This window comes from Ornithorhynchus anatinus, chromosome X2, assembly GCF_004115215.2.
Source record: "Ornithorhynchus anatinus isolate Pmale09 chromosome X2, mOrnAna1.pri.v4, whole genome shotgun sequence".
Taxonomy (NCBI): Eukaryota; Metazoa; Chordata; class Mammalia; order Monotremata; family Ornithorhynchidae; genus Ornithorhynchus; species Ornithorhynchus anatinus.
In genome coordinates this window covers 5108233-5120332 of record NC_041750.1, presented here as the reverse complement: position 1 = coordinate 5120332, position 12100 = coordinate 5108233, and the positions used below count along the sequence as shown (strand labels likewise).

At 48.2% G+C, this 12100-nt stretch overlaps 1 protein-coding gene across 4 annotated transcripts in view; it reads left to right on the top strand.

Moving 5' to 3' along the window:
- The first annotated feature begins 3141 nt into the window (after positions 1-3141).
- MAPK9 (mitogen-activated protein kinase 9) overlaps positions 3142-12100 on the top strand; it is a 31391-nt gene continuing 22432 nt past the window's right edge. For 2 of the 4 annotated variants that reach the window (XM_029052766.2, XM_029052768.2), the window contains exons 1-2: positions 3144-3395; positions 10371-10542. In XM_029052766.2, coding sequence (XP_028908599.1) covers positions 10421-10542 — 122 coding nt within the window. In that variant the 5' untranslated portion in view covers positions 3144-3395; positions 10371-10420. Of the gene's footprint in view, positions 3396-10370; positions 10543-12100 lie in introns of those variants that run through there. The other 2 variants (XM_029052767.2, XM_029052770.2) reach the window with 2 other exon arrangements.

Genomic DNA, 12100 nt, shown 5'->3' with positions numbered 1-12100 from the left:
TGGGCATCGGGAGAATGAGTGACAGCAGGACTCCTTGCAGCTGCTGAATGGAGAGCTGGGAAACCAAAAGCCAGGAAGGGGGGCAGGGGGAACGATTTAAGGCTACAGTAAAACAAGACCTCAGATGATGCAGCATCCTACAGACAAACTGTGAGCTCCTCTGGCTCCCAGAAATCAGGGACTGCATTGTTGAGGGCAGAAACTTCCTAAAGATCGGAAAGCAACAAAGCAAAATGAAAACAGCAATGGGCTTGGCAAGTAACAAATATGACAGCACCACAAGGGTCAGCCGTTGCTTGTGTACAGTCTGGGGAGGGTGGATTATGCATCTGAGGTGGAATTTCACCGTCACCAGTATCTTCAAGCATGATGGATGACTGTATGTATGCATAGAGAAGCAGCATGGCTCAGTGGAAAGAGCCTGGGCTTTGGAGCCAGAGGTCATGGGTTCAAATCCCCGCTCCGCCACTTGTCAGCTGTGTGACTGTGGGCAAGTCACTTCACTTCTCTGTGCCTCAGTTACCTCATCTGTAAAATGGGGATTAAGACTGTGAGCCCCACTTGGGACAACCTGACTCCCTTGTGTCTATCCCAGCGCTTAGAACAGTGCTCTGCACATAGTAAGCGCTTAACAAATACCAACATTATTATTATGTATGCATGTGTGTGTGTGTGTTAGTGCGGCAGCTCATCACCCAAATGGATACCGAAAGAGGAGTCACACATGACAACACACACAGTACATGAGGCAGGAAGCCATGGTTCTAATCAACCAATACAATTGATTGAGCTCTTGATGCACGCAGAGCACTGAACTCAGCAGTGGGAGAGAATAGTGGTGGTCGAAGAAGCTCTTCCCTGCCCTCAAGGAGCTTATAATCACATAGGGAGGCAGACACAAAGAAATTTAGAGAGGGGGAGAGAAGGACAAGTGGAAAAGCAAGTTGAGTGTTGTATGCTCTAGGGCAGGGAACGTGTCTGCTAGTTCTGCTATATTATACTCCCCCAGGCACTTAGTACAGTATTCTGCACATTGTAAGCACTTAATAAACACCACTGATCCACTGATTAATGAGTGTGTGACTTTATACATTAGGCACCTCCAAGTGCACAAATGCTGAGTTGTTTTCTGCCCTAAGGGTGGAGAAGCAGCGTGACCCAGTGGAAAGGGAAGCAATGTGGTTTATTGGATAGAGCATAGGCCTAGGAGTCAGACCTGGTTTCTAATCCCAGTTTCTCCATGTCTGCTGTGTGATCTTGGGGCAGGTCACTTCACTTCTCTGTGCTTGTTACCCCATCTGTAAAATGGGAAATAAATCTGTGAGCCCCATGTGGCACAGGGACTATGTCCAACCTGATTACCTTGAATCTACCCAGTGCTCAGTACAGTGCCTGGCACAAAGTAAGTGCTTAACAAGTACCATAATAAACAAAAAAGAACCCAGAGGTAGGTGTCAGGAGACCTGAGGTCTGGACTCAGCTCCACCGTTGGACTGCTGGGTAACCTTGGGTAAGTCACTTATCTTCTCTGGTCCTGTTTCCTTAACTGTAAAATGGAAATTAAATCCATTTTTCCACCCCCATATGTGGGGAAGGGGCTGTGTCCGATCCAATTGCACCATATCTACTCAATGCTCGGCACATAGTAAATGCTTAACAAATACCCCAATTATTACTGTTGGCTCTACCACAGTCTAAATCAGCAGACAAGCTCCCGTAGGTCAGAGATTAGGCAGAGACTGTGGGTAAATCATGTCACTTCTCTGTCTCAGTTTCCTCATCTGTAAAATGGGGATGAAGACTGTGAGCCTCATGTGGGACAACCTGATTACCCTGTATCTACCCCAGCGCTTAGAATTCATTCATTCATTCAATAGTATTTATTGAGCGCTTACTATGTGCAGAGCACTGTACTAAGCGCTTGGAATGAACAAGTCGGCAACAGATAGAGACGGTCCCTGCCGTTTGATGGGCTTACGGTCTAATCGGGGGAGACAGACAGACAAGGACAATGGCAATAAATAGAGTCAAGGGGAAGAACATCTCGTAAAAACAATGGCAACTAAATAGAATCGAGGCGATGTACATTTCATTAACAAAATAAATAGGGTAATGAAAATATATACAGTTGAGCAGAGGAGTACAGTGCTGAGGGGATGGGAAGGTAGAGGGGGAGGAGCAGAGGGAAATGGGGGGAAAAGAGGGTTAAGCTGCGGAGAGGTGAAGGGGGGGCGGTAGAGGGAGTAGATGGAGAAGGGGAGCTCAGTCTGGGAAGGCCTCTTGGAGGAGGTGAGTTTTAATGCTCTGCACATAGTAAGCGCTTAACAAATACCCACATTATTATTCATCGGTGACGCCTCGCCGTGATTTCTCAGCCCGGCGGAGGGGCTTGTCGGCTGTGTGACCTTGGGTAAGTCACTCTGCTTCTCCAGGCCTCATCAGTAAAATGGGGATTAAGATTGTAAAAATTACGTGAGACAGGGACCGTGTCCAACGGGATTAGCTTGTATTGACTCCAGAGTTTAGAACAGTGCCTGGCACATAATAAGGCTTAACAAATACCATAATAATAATAATAGTAGCCACTAACACACGTTTAGACTGTGAGCCCGTTGTTGGGTAGGGATTGTCTCTGTCTCTTGCCGAATTGCACATTCCAAGCGCTTAATACGGTGCTCTGCACAAAGTAAGCGCCCAATAAATACGACTGAACTTCTGCGGGACGGATAAACCCAGACAAACGATGCGAGCCCGTTGTTGGGGAGCGATCGCCTCTCTCCGTGGCCGAATTGCACTTTCCAAGCGCTTAGTCCCGTGCTCCGCACACGGTAATCGCTCCAGAAATACGACTGAGTGAATGAACGATGCCACGTCGTGCCTCGGTTTCCCTGCAGGGCCGGACATCGGAGGGGTAGCTGCGGTGAGGAGAAGCGGCGGGGAGACGGAGACGGGGATGAGGACGGGCGGGTGCGGCCTCCCTCGGGGCCGCCCCCAGGACCGCCGCCAAGAGTCCGGGCGGAGGCGCCGCCCCCGCGGGCCGCCGATTGGCCGGCGGGCCCTTCCTGCGGGCCGGGGATTGGCCGGCGCGGGCTGTCAGTCAGGGGGCCGGCCGCTGGCGGGGCCGGGCGCGGGGCGCGGCGGCGGCCGCTGAGGGGAGGGCACCGCCATCGCCACCGGAAGGGAAGGGACGGACTCCTTCTCTGCCTCCCTCCCTCCCTCCCTGCCTCCCTCCCTGCCTTCGTCCCTCCGCCCCTCGTCCGTCAGTCCGTCCCCCGCCCGGTCGGTCCCCGCGCCCTGCAGCGGCGGCTCTGAGCCCGGCCGGCCCCGACCCTGGGGCCGAGGCCCCGACAGCGAGCAGCCGGCGGCGGCGGCGGCGGCGGCGGCGGCGGCGGGAGGTGAGGCGAAGGCCAAGGCCAAGGCCAAGGCCTCGGGGCGGTGCTTCCCCCTCCCCTTCCTCGTCCTCCGGGCGGGGAACGGCGGGGTCCCGGGGTCGGCCCAGGCCCCGGCTCCCCCCTGCCCGTCTCTCCCCCAGCTCCGGCTCGGCCTCCCCCCGTCCCCCGCGTCTGCCCCCCGCCCGCCTCCCTCCCCCTCGCCCACGCCCCATCCCCGTGGCCTCCCACCCCATCTCACCCATCCCCACGCCACAGTCTCCCCCTTTGGATGATGACGATGGTGGTGTTAAGCCCTTACTCTGTGCCAAGCACTGTTCTAAGCGCCGGGGTAGATACAGGTTAATGAGGTTGTCCCAAGTGGGGCTCACACTCTTTATCCCCATTTTACAGATGAGGTCACTGAAGCCCAGAGAAATTAAGCTGACAAGTGGTGGAGCCGGTTAGAACCGTCTGCCCCATTCCAATCCCCCTCTCCCCCCGTCTACCCCATCCCCACCTTCCCCATTCACCCCCACTGCCCCTTGTCCAGCCATTTTCCAGGGATGGTTTTGGGGGGAGCAGTAGTAACCGCCCCCCCTTCTCCGATTGAAACATCATCCTCATCATGGACGTACTACGAGCTAAGCGCCAGTGTGGTACCAAGTCTCCGTTCTGTCTCTCTTGGGCACGCTGTAAGAGGGAGGGAGATTCCCCATTTTGCAGAGGAGGAAACTGAAACCTATAAAATAATAATGGTAATTGTGGTACACGTGGGGCGTTTATGCCAAGCACAGGATAGATATAAGGTAATCAAGAGTGGATCCTGCCCCGTCCCACGTGGGAGCTCACAGTGTAAGTAGGAGGGGGAAGAGGTATTGAATCTCCATTTTACAGATGAAGAAACTGAAGCCCGGAAAAGTTAAATGACTTGTCCAAAGTCACACAGCAGGGAAATGGCAGAACCAGGATTAGAACCCAGGTCTCTTGACTCCCAGCCCCCTGCTTGTTCTTCTGGGCCATGTTGATTCTTGGTCCCTCCGGTTCCCCTCGTCCCTCCCTCCTGTACCCCCAAAAGGTCACAAGAAGCAAGTGTATTTGTCGACTGGATCTTCGTTTCACTTGGTCACAAGTGCTCCCCAAACTGTAAAATGGGAAGGGAAGAATTGGTGGTTTTGGGTGGTATGATGGGCCCTGCCCAAGCGTCAGTCGTCTGTGCTGTTTTCCCACCTCCTCCTCCATCACCAGTCCTTCCAAAACAGCTGATGGCCAAGGTGGAAGTGGGCAGGGCGATTTGGGGTCTGAGCCTGAGGATCGGGGCTCTGGCCAACTTCGATTAGCGGCCGAACAGCTGGATGTGATTGGACCGATCCAGAATCCGGGAGGGAGCCTTATTTTTTTCTAGTAGAGCTGGTGGAATGCTCAAGAGAGCGAGAGAGAGCAGAAAATGTCTTCCATTAGAGAAACCTGGGACGTTCCTGGTAGGAGAGTCAGCCCACGTGGTCGGGCTGGGAAGGAAGAGAGAAGGTTCGTGCATCTACAGAGCATCTCACTTCCAAGTAACTCTGTTGACTGTCCGACAGCCTGACGTTCTGTCTGAGCGATTGCCACCTTTTATTTTGACACAGTTTAATCTAGTGGGAGATTGTCAGAGTCAGGTCTTGGTACAGCATTGATGGTCTTTTCCCAGAGGGTCTGGAGCATTTTCCAAAGTGCAAGAGCGTGTTCAATTTGCAGCTGTTCTCGGGCGTGTGCATTTTTAGATTGATTCCACCTCTCATTAAAAACCTAAATTAAAAAAGGAGAAATAAATTATGTGCAATCAAAGGCCCATCTTGGGAGTTTTGACTTTCAGGAGATTGCACTTATTTTATTTTCAAACTATCATTGTTTTCAAATAACCTATCAAAATGCATTTTTATCAGTGAGTGGTTTTTATTGAGCGCTTACTGTGGACAGAGGATTCAATAACTGCGTGTGAGAGTATGAGTAAGTAGACAGATGTGTACTCACAAAGTTTACAATCTAGTGGGAGACAGACATTGAAATCAATGTTATGTACATATTTAAGATTGTATAAGTGTTTGCATAAATGAGATGGAGCTTCAGATTTGGCTCTTATGGATGTCTGCCTATTAACTCAATATAAAAGCCAAATGAAAAAAACCCAAAAAACAAATTGACCTGGATTCCAACATATGTCTCAAGTCTCTTAGGGAGAGATGAGTTTTCACTGCCCGCATTTAGCTAATAGTTTCTTCAATACACCTGGCAAAGTATGGTCTAGTTTTTATTTCCATAATAGCTGTATTGATTTTGCATGCCTAATAATTGAAGAAGTTAGCTTCTCCTCCAAGGATGTAGTAGAGATATCGCATCACAGGTGGAGAGAGGAGACTGTTTTTAGATTCCAACCCTTGATGATGACCAAACTGCCTTATATCAAGCTGGGGGGGAAGGAGGGGAAGCTAAAGCTATGATTTGTTTACCACTGATGTTTGGGATTTATTAATTTATTTTTTATGTTACAAGGCTTGGAAGATTTCCTCTCCCCTCCCCACCCCTAGGGTAATTTTAGCCAAAGAAAGGACTTTTCATAGATCTTTGAGACAAGTAGCAGTCTAGATTTTTGAAATCTGAAATACCAAATAAAGGATCTCTGGTTATTTGATTACAAGGACCCTTTTAAATGGAGTTTCCTTAAAATAGGAAATGAACTAAATGTTTCATCATCATCATCATCATCAATGGCATTGTGAATTAAATGGTTTCATTTAGAAGAGGTTTTCACTTTTGGACCACTGAGATGAATATATGCATTTCTCTCCATTTTTCTCTGAGGCTAAGAGCAGGATTGCTGAAGAGGGAGGAAAAATGGAAAATGGGGATGGAGAAAGATGGATGATGAAATCTAGATCGTCTTTTTTTATATTAAGCATCATTAGGCACTGAGTGTTGTGCTGTTAGGTTGCTGCCACATGAGAATATATGTCTGGTGGGGTGAATTTGACTCACTGAAAAAGGAATTCGTACCGTCAAAAGTAGGGGTTTTATTCTTCCATTCAGCTACAAGGGTCTCGTTTTTCCAAAAGCCAGGTTAAGAAGAAATTTGGGGTGATTTTGCTTGAAAGAATTATTACATTTTTTTAGTTTTTCTGTTGCTTGGACCCGAAAAATAACTTGGATATCTGCACTTAAAAGGAGTCCATGAATTGCTGCTTTGCCGTGCTTTTTAAGAACCCCTTATTATATATTTTTTTGAAGTGAGGTGAATGGGGATTTTTAATTATTGACTTCCAGTAGTGTATGTTTGTGTGTGTGTGATACATACATACACACACACAAATATGTGTATATATATGCATATATATATATATCAAATGATGTATATTGCAGTATTTAGGAGCTAATATGTCCCAAGCACAAAAGGTGATCAGATTGAGCCCAGTCTCTGTCTTTCAGGGGGTTCAGTCTAAGTAGGATGGAGAACAGGTATTGAATTCCCATTTTCCAGTTGAGAAAACTGAGGTACAGAGAAGGGAAGTGACTTGCTCAAAGTCCCTTGATATTTGATGGTGGTTTGGTTTTGCCTAGCTGATGCTGGTAGTGATACCAGTGATCGTTGCCCAGGCAGTCTTGGGACCTTGCACTGGATCGAGAGCCCAAAGGTTTCTGGGGACCCTGGCCACCAGGGCCAGCTTGTTGGTCAGTCAGTCTGTCAGTGGTATTTATAGATCACTTTACTAAGTGCTTAGCACTGCACTGAAGTTCTCTCCACCACCAGCTCCTTAAAGGTTTCCCCTGCCCCCTTTTTCCTCAACTCCCTCTCCCTTTTGCATCGCCTTTGCACTTGGAACTGTATCCTTTAAAGCACTTGATATTCACCCCACCCTCAGCCCCACAGCACTTAATATCGTCATTTATGTATTTATATTAATGTCCATCTCCCCCTCTAGACTGTAAGCTCCTGGACCAGGAATGTGTTTACGAACTCTGTTATATTGTACTCTCTTGAGTGCTTAATACAGTGCTCTGCACACGGAAAGCGCTCAATTAATACCATTGATTGTTGAGGTGGGGGATGGGGGAAGCCAGCAGTGCTCAACTGAAAAGGGCCTTAGGCTGCTAATACACAGCAGCTGGTATCCGCTCCACAACTGCCAGGGCCGGCGGCCGGGCCAACCCCAAGATTCCCAGCCCGGTTGAGGGAAATCATCTAGGTAGTTTCCAGACGGAAATCATTCATGCAGCCGGAACAGTATTTTGTCCCCAGAGCACAATCCCATACTCCGAGATGGAACTCGGCTTTTGTCAGCCAGAATGGAAGTACTGGGGCTTTTGTTTGAAACCGTAACTTGTAACGCACTGCGGTTTGTTTATAAACACGAGACATGGGGCAAGTACGCCCAGAACACTGCATCCGGTTCCAAGAAAGCATTTGGCTCAGTGGAATTTGACGCTGTTCCTGATGTGAGCAGTGATTAGAATAGCAGTTGTAGTCTTGGTTAAGAGCTTACTCTATGCCAAGTGCTGGGTCCAGTCGCCGGCCCATGTGGGGTCGGACACGACTCGACAGAGAGAGACCATCTGGAGAAGCTGAGCTGAAATTCCCAAACTGAAAGTTTGATTTCCATCAGCCCGTGCTCTGTAAAAGGAAGTAGAAGCAACAAGATGGACAGCCAGTCTTGCCAAAGCTGTTTACCACCATATTGGAGAAGCAGTGTGGCCTAGCGGATAGAACCCGAGTGTGGGAGTCAAAAGGACCTGGGTTCGAATTCCAGCTGCAGCACTTGTCTCCTGTGTGACCGTGAGGAAGTCACTTCACTGTTTTATGTCTCAGTGCCCCCATCTAAAATGGAGATTAAAACTGTGACTCTCTTTTGGAACAGGGACTGTGTCCAACCTGATTTGCCTGTATCTACCCCAGTGCTTAGTACAACGCCTGGCACCTAATAAGCGCTTAACAAATGCCACAGTTATTATTATGATCATATCGGGATATCTTCAGCACATTCACCTGGGGAGAGGGAAACCATATTCATGGGAAGCAACTGGCTGCACTTTCTTTTTCATGGAGAACTGGCTATATGCAAGTAAGGCAAACAGCAATGGAGAGGAAAATGTCCAAATTAAGTGGTGTTTTTAATAGCCAGGGTTTGGGCCAAGGTATATATGAAGCAAAGATGGGTGTGCCACATAGCTCACGGGGCAGAGCAAGGATTGACCTGATGTCTAAGGAAGCTGAATCTTCAACAGACAGAAAAAGCCCAGGTGGTAGACCGAGAATGCCCTAGACAGGTGCAGGGACAGAAGTTTTTGATTAAGGGTTGGGGCGAGCATTCTTGAGAGGGAATAGAATGTGTGACGTCTCCTAGGAGTTGCTGACAAATGAACGAGGGTGGGCCAGGTAGACGTACGTCCAAGCCCGTCTTCTGTTTTCAGCCTTTTCCTGGAACCCTCTTAAACGATCATTTCCTGCTTCTATGAGCCAGGAGTCCATTCTGGGTAATAAAATAAATGAGATGCTTTAGAATGACCTGATTTATATGCAGTAACTTTTCTCTGCGGCGAGCATATGTTGTTAGTCACGCAGTTACCGTGCACCCAAGCCCTGGAGGAAATCACTCTCCAGTCTTCAAAGACATTTAACGCACCTCCCTTCTCCTCTTTACCTTTCGGTGTGGATTTTTATGAGAACCCGTGGACCTGGCTTTCCTAGAACGCAAAGGTTGTTGCATCCCTGCGAAACCTTGTGGTAAGAAAAATGTGGTAGCCCTCGCTTGTTCACATGAGCTCAAATGGAACCCTTAGAAGGCTTGCACCGGAAGAACAGTTCCTAATGTATGAACGGCACTCTAGCCAAAACAGGCAGGGAGGACGTGAGCTGTAGCAGAACTAGTTACAATTGAACACACAGAATTTGCCAGAGGGTAGGCTGAATGCCCCTTGGCTGAGGGAAGGAGGAGCTGAAGGGAGGAGTAGAAGGTGGGCTTGGATAAATATTGGCAGAACAAAGTCCTGTATTTTGAGCTAGTGACCATTATTAATAACGATAATTACAACTGTGGTCTTTGTTAAACGCGCACTAGTTGCCAAACACTGTACTGGGTTCTGGGGTAGTTGTGAGATAAGAATGAGAAGCAGCGTGGCCTAGGGGATAGAGCACGGACCTGGGAGTCAGAATGACCTGGATTCAAATCCCGGCTCCACCAGTTGTCTGCTCTTTGACCTTGGCAAGTCACTGAACTTCTTTGGACCTCAGGTACCTCATCAGTAAAATGAGGATTAAGACTGGGACATGGGCTCTGTCCAATCTGATTAGCTTGTATCTACCCCAGTGCTTAGTACAGTGCCCGGCATGTAGTAAGCCCTTAACAAATGCCATCATTGTCATTATTATTATTATTAGTGTGATTTGAGAATAGGCTGTAAACTTGTGGGCAGGGAACGTGTCTACCAACTCCTCTATCCCAAGCGCTTAGTACAGTGCTCAATGCAAATCATTGATAGAAAAAAAATAGGGATTCTGTAGGAACAGTTCTTTCAAGTGTCAGACTGATACAGGGCAAGTTTAAGGAATCCCACGATCCTCCAAAACCCTCATATTAATGTTGCTCTCCCTCTCTAGATTGCAAGCTCATTGTGGGTTGGGAACATGTCTACCAACTCTGATATATCGTGCCCTCCTAAGTACCTAGTGCAGTCCCATGCTCAAAGGAAGCACTCAGTAGAGCAGTGTGGCCAAGTGGAAAGAGGACAGGTCTGGGAATCAGAAGGACCTGGGGTTCTAATCCCAGCACAGCCACTTGTCTGCTGTGTGACCTCGGACAAGGCTTCAGTTGCCTCATCTGTAAAATTGGGATCAAGACCACAAACCTCATGTGGGATAGGGACTGCGTCCAATCCCAGTGCTTAGTACAGTGCGTGGCACATAGCGCTAAACAAATACCATAAAAAATGTTCTGTATTATTTAAGAATATATGTATTTTTTTTGTGTTAAGGAGCTTGACAGCTGGTGGCAGGTCCTTGGAAAACCACGTGACAATACATCATGAGTGACAATAAATGTGATAGTCAGTTTTACAGTGTGCAAGTGGCAGATTCAACCTTCACGGTGTTAAAACGCTACCAGCAATTGAAGCCAATAGGATCAGGAGCACAGGGCATTGTTTGGTAAGCACTCTATTTTCCTAGTCAAAATGGGTTTTGGGGGGTTAACGAAAGGGAAAACTGAGCCTCTGGGAAAAAAAAATGGATATCAATAATAAGTAATTACCCTGCTGTTTTTTGTTGTTTTTGCAACAGGATTATGACTTAAATTGAGTCCGTCTCTTGCTATGTTTCTAACCAGTGAAATTATTTGCAGGATTCAAAACTAAATCCTTAGACCTCGATATAAATTACACCAGGTAGCCAATTTCCTCCTCTCATTTGTTTTTTAGGTTTTTTTTTTTGTTTGTTTGTTTCTCCCTACACCCCATAGAGTTGTTCCATTAGAGCTTAAGGTACGGCGATGAGATGGTGAGCGATTTTGGGTTTTCACTCGTTTCTTCATCCCGGCCACCTTTTTCTTTTCCTCCCTCCCGCCTTTTATTCCCAATCACTCCTGTTCATTTCTAGGAGCCTTCCATGCAGTGCCTTTTGCCGTTAACTGGCAGAAACGAGGCAAGTCAGTGTCATTATCACTCCATGGATTTTAACCAGGAAGGGATATGCCGTGTGGGGGGCCGGGCGGCCCCCGCCTCAAACCACCTGTCCAGCCTCCACTGGCCCAGATCGTGAGAGTCGCTGGCCCGATCCCGAACCTTAGTCTCTTACGTGGCAAAGGCAACGAGCGGCTGGGCCACCTCATCACTGGGCCAGCTAAAGGTAAAGTCTTTCAAATGTTTTCTAGAGTACAGCTACCCGCAGTTCCCTGAATCCCTCGTCACCCCATCATTTCCCAGGCTCCCCTTCTCTTGGTAAGGGCATGTGTATGTGTGAGTGTGTGTATGCGTGCGTGCGTGCGTGCTCGCACTTGCCGTCCAAGAGAACCGAGGTGAGATTTTTCTCCACTGAGTCGGGAGAGAACTCTCCCCTCCCCTAGTTTTGGTTTCGGTTTTACTTGAAATCCAGGTGAGGAACAGAAACCCAGATCGTTGGTCGATTGTCAGAATTTCAACCAGATTGCCGGTCTCTGAGTCCACTTATAAGCAAAATGCGATTCAGCCCAGCTTCCACATGCTGTTAGGGAGGCGCCATTTATTCAGGTGTATTAGGTCTGATGTTGGTCAGAGGAGAGAAGGAAAACTGAGGTGCCAAGAAGCATTCTCCCTCAGGGAATAGAAGGAAGGTGGGTCAGAATGGCTAAAGGTGGACTGCAGTGCAAAGAGTAGTGGGATGGTTTTCAAGAAATACAGGACTCTTTCCGGAGGAGGCCACAGCTCCCTTTGGCCAACATGGCGGCCGGAAGCTTCGACCATCATCACAGTGATGTCAGGGGCTCAGATCCTGAGTGATCCTTGCAGGTCAAGATGTGTGGCCACTTAAGATGTTTTTAATGGGAAACGACATTCCAAGCATTTTCTGGTGCTTTCCTTTTGAGCCAAGTCATTTGCAGTCCAGGGGGATTTGAGAGAAAATCATCTCAAAGGCATTTAATGTAATAGCCCTTTCAGTGTCATTGCTGAAGGATCTTGGGGCAGGCTAGCATGGGCAGATAGCCAGGATCTCAAGCCATTGCAAAGATGAA